At 37.7% G+C, this 11,249-nt stretch overlaps 1 protein-coding gene across 1 annotated transcript; it reads left to right on the plus strand.

Moving 5' to 3' along the window:
- The first annotated feature begins 3,067 nt into the window (after window positions 1-3,067).
- On the plus strand, window positions 3,068-8,550 carry LOC149964405 (uncharacterized). Its single transcript, XM_090167212.1, has 3 exons — window positions 3,068-3,217; window positions 3,261-7,950; window positions 8,003-8,550. The coding sequence occupies exons 1-3, from the start codon at window positions 3,068-3,070 to the stop codon at window positions 8,548-8,550; spliced, it is 5,388 nt and encodes a 1,795-aa protein (XP_090023338.1).
- Window positions 8,551-11,249: the final 2,699 nt, after the last annotated feature.

The following is an 11,249-nucleotide window of genomic DNA, read 5'->3' on the forward strand; positions in this document are numbered from 1 at the left end:
TGAAACTATAACTATCGTTTCCCTCGAGCGTTCGATATTTTTCTTATGTACTAGGGTGAACGACCACCGAAGATAAAATAAAAATTTGTTTAGGTAATACTAATATACCGTTGTATATAATCCGTGTTTGTTCTCAATAATGCTAAGTATCTAAGTAGGATAAGATGGGAAAATATAATTTTGAAATCTTTATAGTTATTCGGAATTCGGAAGAAAGTCCGTTCATGTGCGTGTTTTTGAGAATTGATTAGTTTAATTAGCTACTTATCTAATTATTTTCCAAAACCTGTACATATTCTAAGAAGGTAAAAATTAGGAAGTTACGCATGCGCTGATAGTCAGTGACCACCTTGCCGTGGCCGGCCGATTATGGTCCCCCCTAGGAAAAATCGTTAGCTACGCCAATGCTCTAGCGTGAGTCTCAGTCTTCAACGCGCTTGCTGGTCGCATTCACCCACCGACCTCCCCTTCGTAACTTCGTAGTTCAAACGTTGATTTTGTTTCACTGGGCGAACTAGTTTCGTGTCGATGAAAGGAACAGAAATGCACGTTTAAGGGAGGGGCCGTTTCTACTTTCCAGTCAGCGAGAGGACGTCTAGGCGGCCTTTAAATGGAAAATCGAGGTTTTACTTTTAGTTTCGTTTTCAATATTTCATAATTTAGTATTTATGTAAAAACAATAAAATGGCTTTTTGAAATAAAAACAATCTTTGTCATTTCGTGCTTTTGTTTGAATTGATGTACAAGTCGTAAAAATACTAGAAAACAACTCTTTTCCTCTAGTTTTTTCCTTTAAAATTTCGGTAATGGATAGGGAATGGGACTACTTTCTTCAATTACGGAACGGTAACAGATGGAAGAGGGATATTTTGAACGGGAATGGTAATCTTTCAACGGGAAAACTTTCAACAAGAATGGTAATTTTTTATCATAATGTAGCTCTCTAAGCCAAACCCTTCGAGTTTTTAACCAGTGCCGCACTATGGGATTGAACCCGGCTCCTCTGGATGTGAGGAAAAAAAGGAAACCATTCTACTACCATTTGATGTGTGTCATAAAATATTGACGTAGATGATGTTTGAAAGCTATGACAGCTTCCAACGGCGCTATGGGCAAATACCATTTACAAACAATGAGCCTTTTAGCTAAAGAAAATTTGTCTTAAGTCATTAAATTCTTATCAAGGAAATTTAAAATAAATATTCAAGTGTTCGTTTCTTATTTGAAAATGCTAAAGTGAAAACTTACTTGATTATGAATGGTATGAATAGAGAAAGTATGTCAGAACATATTTGCACAAAAATAGGAAAAACCATCGACGGGCCATACGTCTTCAGTAGAGCTCTTTGTATTTTAATTTCTGACGGACTTTTTTCACATTCAGGTTTTCTTTGGTTTTGGGTGTTTGGATTTCTTTAAAAAAAAGTATTGATTATTCATTCGAGGATTTTTACTAGATCACGAGAGAAACAAAGAGAGAATGGAAAAAGTTTCATTACGAGAAATAAAACCTATTTATTTTTAAAGTAAATCTTTTTTAAAAATCGAATGTGTCAAAGATAAAATTTTTAAGGTCTTTCGAGTGGAAAAAGCAATTTAAATATTCTGTGCATAAATTTTTTGTATAGAATCTGAAAGAGGTAACAATCCTGCAAAACGTTACAATTTTAAATACATATTATTCGGAATTTAAACTGATTTTATAGGTTTTATTATTATTATTATTAGTATTATTATTATTAAGTACTACTACACTAAAAATGCAAAAATAATCTTTTTAATATCTTCGATATATTGCCCCATTTAAAATTGTACAAATTATTTGAAAGAAAGTTAAATTTTTGGGAAAATTGGTTCCTGCAAAATCGATTAAATTTATTTTTCGGTTAAAGCAACAATTATTTATAAAAGTGGTATTTTCTAATTGATTGTGTGTGATTAATGGTAAATTAAAATTAAAAAAAACGAGAGCTTTAGTTAGTGGGTTTTCTATTTCTGCGACGTTTTCAAGATTAAAGTAAAGAGAGCCAAATACGGGAAATATTATCTTTTTCAAACAGCTCCTTATGGAAAAATAATTTTGGTCTTTTTTACACCAAACTCATTCTTGAGAGAAGGCTACAACATAAACGCGACGGGGTAACTGAAATAACAAAACCTTTCTCTGTTAGCAATAGCAACACTCATAACAGAATTTCAGGTGCCTGGCTTTAAGGAATTCACGGTTTTGACCTCGGTTATCATACCTTTTCATAATTTGGCAACAAGGTACCATGGTAACTTACAATAATGTAAATTTAAGTTTATAATTTACACTGAAATAGAGTACAGTGTAGCAAATTGCCAGTATAATTTTATACAAAAGCCAAGAATATTGAATTTCCTCATGGCTGGCTGATATTGGCTTTAAGACTTTGGTATTTTGGTCGTGTTGAATAATTAATGCGCGAAATAATTAAATGTAAAATTATTGTTAAATGAAAATTTAAACTTAAACTTAATGAAAACTTGAATATTGTAACCGTTAAACAAATTTGAAATTTCTTTGTATATTTTTGTATTGTATATTTTGTATTTCCAACCCTCACTCGCTCTCTGGAAAAACCCCAAATAATCTCTTCTGGGAAATGGCCCTTTGGCGTCCCTCTTCTGGAATTTCCCGTGACGTGCGCCGTTCATTGGGCCCGGTCGAGCCGACAACCTACCTGACCCTTTTGGCGCCATTTCCCCCCTCCCTCTATTATGAAGGTTTCCTCGGGGGTCCAGAGAGCGGGAAAGGGCAGAAAGAAACCAATTCTCAACGAAGAAGGTAAAAATAAACCTTTGTAAACAAAAACCCTTGTCTTTATTTCGGGCCTAAAACTTAGGATTAGAGAGACATTAAAACTTTAAAATACGTTAGGTTGTTTCAGTCCGGGCTAACGTATTTAGCCAAACTAGCTCTCCCAAAAAACAACAAAAATTGGAAGAACCAAAACCCCTTCTTTTCATGGTGTAAGAAACCCGGGATTCTATCCTGGCAACGAAACACGCGGTCGCAAAACAGAAGCCGCCCAAAATCAACAAAATGCCGTCGCCGTTAGAATCAACGGTGGAGTCATCTTCGGGAACCGAGGAATCGGACGCTGAAACCGCAGCGTCGAAAACAACGGAAAAAACTTCAAAATCATCTAAAATTTCGAAAACTTCGAATCAACGAGTAATGGCAGCCAAAGCGGTGAGGAAAAGCACCAACGAAGCGGATCACGGCCATCAACAAGCTCTTGACTAGTAAAAATTACACAACCGACGAGCTTGAAGATGAACTGGCGCTACTACTTCAAAAGGAAGAGGAGCTGGTTCAGATCGACGCTAAAATGGAGTCGCTGATCACCGACGAAAAGGAGCTGGAGACGCACGTGGATGAAGCCATCGGATATCGCGAAGATATCACTCTTATCAAGACCAAAATCAACCGCATCATCCAGAAGGAGCTATCGAAAACATCGAGCTCAACGCATTCGGTCGTCTCGCAATCCGGCAGTCAAGGTCAACAAACGGTCATCATCCCCAACGACCGCCAGGAGGTAAAATTACCGCCGCTTCCCATCGTCAAGTTCAACGGCGACTACGAAAAATGGAATATTTTCTGGGGACGTTTTAAAGCCACAGTCGACAACAAACAAAACTTATCTAAGGTAGAAAAATTTTACTATTTAAGTTCTTATCTCGAAGGCGAAGCCCTTAAGGCTATTGAAGGTTTAGTTATATCGGACGAATCATACGATCAAGCCTTAGCTTTGCTAAAACTTAAATATGATAAATCCCATTTTGAGGTCCATAAATATATGGAAAAGCTCGAGAAAATTCAGCCGGTCCGCTATTCGAACAATGTAAAAGCCCTTCGAGAATTACTAGATACGGTAGAAATTAGTATTAGAAGCCTGAAAGCCCTAGGTGTAAATACTAAGGAAAAAGCGTCATTTGTTTGCCCCGCCCTATTGAGGTGTTTGCCAAATGATATAAGAACGGAATTTTTTGTAAAATATAAACCTTCCGGTAACGCGACCGACTGGGACGCTGAAGCGTTAGTTAGTTTTATCAGGGAGCAGGTGGAGTGCCGCGAAATGGCGACCATGTTGAGTTCTAAATCTGATTATTCGGGAAAAAATGATTCCTACCAAAATGATAGGTATTCCCAAGATAGGAATAAAAATAAAAATAGAAATCAAAAACCCTCAAGCCCTTCAGCTGCCGCTCTCGCCACGGGAATTCAGAATAAACCCACAGAAAACATTTTCTGCGTTTTCTGTAATTTAGATGCCCATAAAACTATTAACTGTAAAAAATTTACCCTATCTCAAAAGAAAACCTTAATTAAGGATAATAAAAAATGCTCTATTTGCCTTAGAACTCACGAAGAGAAAGATTGCTGGTCGAAATTTCGAACCTGCAAGCGGTGTCAAAAAACTCATAACTACGCCGTGTGCGAACAAAACCCGTCGCATTTAAAAGAAACTGAAAATAGCGAGACCCCGATAACCACCGCGGTGGCGCCGGTCAAAACTATAGAAAATTCCGTATTACTGCAAACGGCGGTAGCTGTAGTAGAAAACCCTTTTCAAACCCAAAACAAAACAATGGCGCGAATTCTCCTAGATGAGGGGAGCCAGATTAGCTTCATCAAAGAGGAGCTTTCGCGAAAACTAGACCTGCCCGTGGTAGGGTATCAAAAATTAGACGTTTATAGCTTTGGGAAAACTAAGCCATCGCAGAGAAGCAGTAGAAGGGTCGAATTAACTCTCGTAAACAGAGAACATCCAAATCAAACTGTCGTTGTCAGAGCAGTCGAAACCCCTTTTGTCTGTCACGCCTTTTCAAATTTCAGTAACGTAAATTTAAATAATTTAATGTTACCCCAAAACCTACAATTAGCGGACGACCAAAACGCCCGTAACGTTAATTCAGAAATAGACGTTTTGATAGGCGCGGATTTTTATTGGGAAGTTACCGTAGACAAAACAATGAGGTTGGGACCCGCTTTAGTAGCCCAGGAAACTAAATTGGGATGGTGCCTACAAGGGGTAACCGCTGCTGCAACTAATGGCGTGTCAGTCAATGTCGTCACGACGATGCTAATAACCTTAGGTCAAAAACAAATCAATGACACCCTTAAAAACTTTTGGGAGTTAGAAAGCATTGGGATCGACAGTAACGAGTTAAAAGTAACACCCAACGATAAAACACTAACTAGTTTTAATGAAACTATTAAACACAACGGCGAGAGGTATTGCGTAAAATTCCCTTGGCTAGTTGATAGAGAGAACCTCGCCGATAACCAAGCAGTCGCGACGAAACGAATGCGAGGCTTGGTTAAAAAATTTCAAAACAACCCTTCCTTTTACCAACAGTACAAAAATGTCATAACTGAACAATTAGAGTTAGGGATAGCCGAAGAGATGCCGAAAAATGAATTAAGTCAGTCCAAACCTGGAACTTACTACATTCCGCACCAGGGGGTGGTCAGAGATAGCTCCGCGACAACAAAGTTGAGAGTGGTGCTGGACGCCTCCAGTCACGCGAACGGCGCCCCCTCGCTGAACCATTGTTTGTCTCCCTGCCCCAATCTCAACCAGGACCTATTGTTACTAATCATCCGTTTTAGAAAAAATAAAATCGCCGTTGTAGCCGATATCGAAAAGGCCTTTTTGCAAGTGGCTCTAGATAACGATGATAAGGACGCTGTCCGGTTCCTATGGGTACGGGAGCAGAAAGATGGGCAAATTAATCCCTCGGAATTTATTCACTTAAGAATGGCTAGGGTGCCCTTCGGGGTTACCGCATCCCCCTTTTTACTGGCAGCCACTATTCGCTATCACGCGCAAACCGCGGAAGGAGTCGATGAGATTGTCAAAAATAAAATCTCCGACGATACCTACGTAGATGACTTCTGTAGCGGAGAAAAAAGCGTAGAGAAGGCTTACGACTTATCGGTAGGCGCGGCCAACCTAATGCAAAACGCGGGCATGAAATTCCGGAAATGGGGTACCAACTCCGAAAAACTTAGGCAGTTCTGGAGAGAGGATAAAAATATCGCCTTTGATATGGCGGAAACGTCAGACACAAAAATTCTAGGTTTAAAGTGGGACCCGTTAGCGGATGTGTTCTCCTTTGACTTATCAAACTTAATTGATATTTTAAGTACGCTTAAAAGAACTAAACGACAGGTGTTGAGTTACGTGTCGCAAATTTTCGACCCGTTAGGCTTACTAGCCCCCTTCACGATAAGTGCGAAGATGCTCCTTCAAACCCTGTGGGAGGCAAAAATAGATTGGGACGCCCAACTTCCGGAAGAATACGCGAACGTATTCGAAACCTGGTGCCAAGAATTGGCAATTTTAAACTCGATCAAAATTAACAGGCACTATTTCGCCAAGTCAGACGACGAAATTGAGAGTGTCGAACTTCACGCTTTCTGCGATGCTAGTTCTAAAGCCTACGCTACCGCGGTATACGTTAGGCACGAAACAAAAGAGGGTAGGGTGGGGGTTTCTCTAGTGACCGCTAAAAGTAGAGTCGCGCCGCTAAAAATTAAAGAATCCGACCCTGATCTAACCATTCCAAAATTAGAACTGATGGGTTGCCTATTAGGCGCTCGTCTGATAAATTACGTAACCGACACTTTTAAAGAAAATTTGACGGAGGCTTACCTATGGTCCGACTCTACAATAGCGTTAGGGTGGTTAAAAGAACCCGCCAAAAATTGGCGCCCCTTCGTAGCAAATCGCGCGTCTGAAATTCAGCGCTTAACAAAAATTGAAAATTGGGCACATTGTCCTGGAAAACAAAATCCAGCGGACCTACCGACCCGAGGTTTATCCGCTAGGGAGTTGCGTAATAGCGCCCTTTGGTTCGAAGGGCCAGCCTGGCTTAAAGAATCGAAAGAAAATTGGCCAAAGGGTAATCCTAAAACCGAATGTTTAGAAATAATTAACAAAGAAAGGCGAAAAATAACTACAGCCGCAATAATGGAAGCTCCGAAATCGAGTATTACCAATTTAATTGATTTAGGCAAACATTACTATCTCGATCCGGTACTGCGAATAACAGCTCATCTTTTAAGACTCGCAAATAGAGTAAAAAAATTACCCTACGAAATTGGCCCCGTAAGCGTCGAAGAAATAGAATGCGCCGAAATAACCTGGGTGAGAGCGGTGCAAGCTGAGGAGTTCGGGAAAGAGTTAAACGCGTTGCAATGGGAAAAAGAAATTAATACCAACTCAAAAATTGCCACGTTAAACCCCATTTTAAACGCCCATGGCCTTATTTGTGTCGGGGGACGTATACAAGAATCTGAATTTACGTATAAAGAAAAACATCCCATAATATTAACTAAAAATCAAAGGTTAGCAAAATTATTAACTGTCCGTAGTCATAAACAAGTTTATCACGGAGGAATAAATGACACCTTGGTTCAATTAAGAGAGAGGTATTGGGTGCCAGCTGCCAGGCAACTCGCTCGCACCGTCGTCAAGGATTGCCTAATCTGTAAACGACTAAAAGCTAAAACGGGCGATATGCCGACTGCGCCCCTGCCCAAAGATCGCATACAGCAGGCAGAGCCCTTTTCCGTAGTAGGAATAGATTTTGCCGGCCCCCTGCTAGTGAAAGGTCAATCAAAACCGACCAAATCATACATATGTTTAATGACATGCGCAGTAACTAGGGCTATACACCTAGAATTAATACCAAATTTGAGTACCGAAGAGTTTCTCCTAGCCTTTAGAAGAATAGTCGCTAGACGCGGAGTCCCGAAAACCGTCTGGACCGATAACGCGCGCACATTCAAAAGGGCTGATAAAGATTTAAAACAAATTTGGCAAAACCTCAATGAGGAGCGAATTAAAGAATTCTTCGGAATTCGTGGGATTAAATGGAAATATATAATCGAAAGATCAGCTTGGCACGGAGGTTGGTGGGAGGTACTGGTCAAATCGACAAAAAATTGTTTAAAAAAATTTAGGTATGGCTTTGCTAACGTTTATGGAATTATTGACAACGTTGACCGAAGCCGAGGCAATCATAAATTCAAGGCCGATTACCTATTGCTACAATGATGCTAATGAACCGACCCCACTTTCCCCGGCTGAATTTTTCACTGGTCGCAGGTTAACCAGTCTCCCCCCGCTTAGATTTAATAAAAACGAAATTGATCATGCACCAATGTCGCGACGCGAATTGTGTAAACGGTTAAAACATCGCGAACAAGTGTTGAATAAGCTTTGGAAAAGATGGTGCGGGGACTACATCAAAGAACTCAGATCCGCCCATCACTCAAAAACTGTGAAAAACGCGACTGTCCTTAAAAAAGGTGACGTTGTTTTAATTCAAGACGACAAGCAGCCACGTCACATGTGGAAGCTTGGCTTGATCACCGACGTAATTATCGGGTCTCGCGATAACAAAATTCGGTCTTACGTGGTGCGAACCACAAACGGAAACAGCATAAAGCGCTCGATACAGCACTTATGCAATTTGGAAATTAGTGATGTAGAAAGTGACGCGCAATAACAGTGGTAATACTCTACAGTATTACGGCGGGAGTGTTGAATAATTAATGCGCGAAATAATTAAATGTAAAATTATTGTTAAATGAAAATTTAAACTTAAACTTAATGAAAACTTGAATATTGTAACCGTTAAACAAATTTGAAATTTCTTTGTATATTTTTGTATTGTATATTTTGTATTTCCAACCCTCACTCGCTCTCTGGAAAAACCCCAAATAATCTCTTCTGGGAAATGGCCCTTTGGCGTCCCTCTTCTGGAATTTCCCGTGACGTGCGCCGTTCATTGGGCCCGGTCGAGCCGACAACCTACCTGACCCTTTTGGCGCCATTTCCCCCCTCCCTCTATTATGAAGGTTTCCTCGGGGGTCCAGAGAGCGGGAAAGGGCAGAAAGAAACCAATTCTCAACGAAGAAGGTAAAAATAAACCTTTGTAAACAAAAACCCTTGTCTTTATTTCGGGCCTAAAACTTAGGATTAGAGAGACATTAAAACTTTAAAATACGTTAGGTTGTTTCAGTCCGGGCTAACGTATTTAGCCAAACTAGCTCTCCCAAAAAACAACAAAAATTGGAAGAACCAAAACCCCTTCTTTTCAGGTCGTGTCAATTTGAACCATATAATTATATTGAGTCGTTTAATTATTTTAAGTAGCCAAACATCACACTTGTTATTGTTCTTTAACTATCTTTTTCCTTTTATTTTGGAATTTGTTGGTCTTCCTGAATTATAATATACATTTACGTCTACCTGCTTGATTTTAACTCATTTTTTTACCGGTCGTCGTCCAACTAATATTTTGAAAGACTAAGGCATTAAAGCTTCTGATTTTTAAACATTTCTTAACTTCACGAATATTTTCAATATTTGACTGCTGGTTTCACCACTCTCAACAGAATTCATCATAAAATTTATATAACTCTTTAAAGCGACTATCAAGAAGTTTACGTTATGTGTTTTTGCTTTTAGGGTATATGATTTGAAGTTTTTTGTGTACCGTTCCTATTGCTTTGGTTAAGGTTTGATGTCAGTGATATTGAGTAATAGGTTGAACCCCTCACTTGAATGTACTTAATTTAAACTCAAACATATTCTGGCTAGGCTACAAAATTTATTATAAAAACATACTAAGGGTTGTTTATTTTATATGCATAAGCCATCGTCTACAAATGGCTAGAAAAAAACATGAGTAAACTTACCTTTTTAAATCTTTGGCACGATTAAAATCTTTTTGAATAGATGTTTCTAGTTTAGAATTGGTATATTTGGCATGCAAACTGGAGCTTATTCGAGGCACGTCAGAACTTTTTAATTTTCTTTTGTATCCAGTGTATATAACCCTAGTGGAAAATCAAAAATGTTTTTACAATTGAGAAAAGCAATGGATTGCTATTCAATAACACTGAAAATAAATGAAGTATATCGTAGCCGGTTGTAACGCATAAAGATATATCTTTCCCACTTATGCTAATTTTACTTTAAGTCTACATTCAATAAAGAATAGTTCAAAAGTCACAGAACGAAAACTTTTTTGAGAATACAAATTTGGTCCTAAAGGGATACCTTTACATCCTTTACATGCACATTAAGCCATTTTAAAGGGGTAGACAATTGTTTTTTATGGAAATGAATTACACGTTAAATTACTAAATTACACTTGTTAGACTATAAATCAACACAATTTAAGCTATTATTTCAAACTCTTAGTTATTATTTAATACCCTTTAAGTTATAATATAAAACCTATTGGTGTTCAAGGAGACATCTAATAATATATAACGAATTAAATAATAATTAAAAAATATGGGAGGAATTTTTTTTATTTGATATGCTATTTCATTAAAAAATTATTTTGTTTTAAAGATCTTTAGCAAGAATTACTTAATTTGATTAACAGACCAATTAATTTATCCGAAGAGGAATATATTATGACAGCCTTGTTGATTTACTTAAATAGAGTAAAAAGATAAAATGTCAACATTGTTCTTTTTATTTAGATAATATTATGTATCATGATTTTAAAGTTAGAACAATGAAAAAGGTATAATACCATTGTATTAAAAGTAGTGATTTTGGTTTACTTTTGAAATTATAAAATAATAAAATATCCTTCAACACTTTGATAATAGAATAAATTGTGTCTCTAAGACAACCAGAAGGTGTGAAAAAGTAAACACCTTTTTAAAACCAACAAAAGTACATTCAATGCCTTTTTTAATTGAATGAAACTGCGAATTTAATTAGACAGAATTGAAAAATATTTATTATTTTTTTAATACTATTTGGTAACGCTAAAAATAAATAAATAATATAAGGCATTGATACATAAGAAGATAATATATTCTTTTTATAATGGGTGCACCTTTCAAGAGGGGCAAGCAGGGACCACATTAGGGCTCCTTTCGTGTCTTTTAAACATTGACACAAATTTGTGAAATAGTATAGATAAATTCTATTAAGGGATTAGAACATTCAACTTACTTGTTCATCCAAGAAATAGATAAGAGAGATAAAAAAGAAGCTTGATCCTCTTCGGTCTGTTCAAAATATAAATATGATAATACCATTGAATTGGGAATTACAGTTTCAATCTGCCTTCCGCGAAACAAATTTTTCAAAATTGAGAACTTATTCATTTGGCGGTGGCGCCATCTGCTGGTAGCTGCGAGAACTATACCCTAAGAAAATGACTTATTACAATTT

Source organism: Leiobunum rupestre, chromosome 1, assembly GCF_980474605.1.
Source record: "Leiobunum rupestre chromosome 1, qqLeiRupe1.1.hap1, whole genome shotgun sequence".
In the NCBI taxonomy this organism is placed as follows: Eukaryota; Metazoa; Arthropoda; class Arachnida; order Opiliones; family Sclerosomatidae; genus Leiobunum; species Leiobunum rupestre.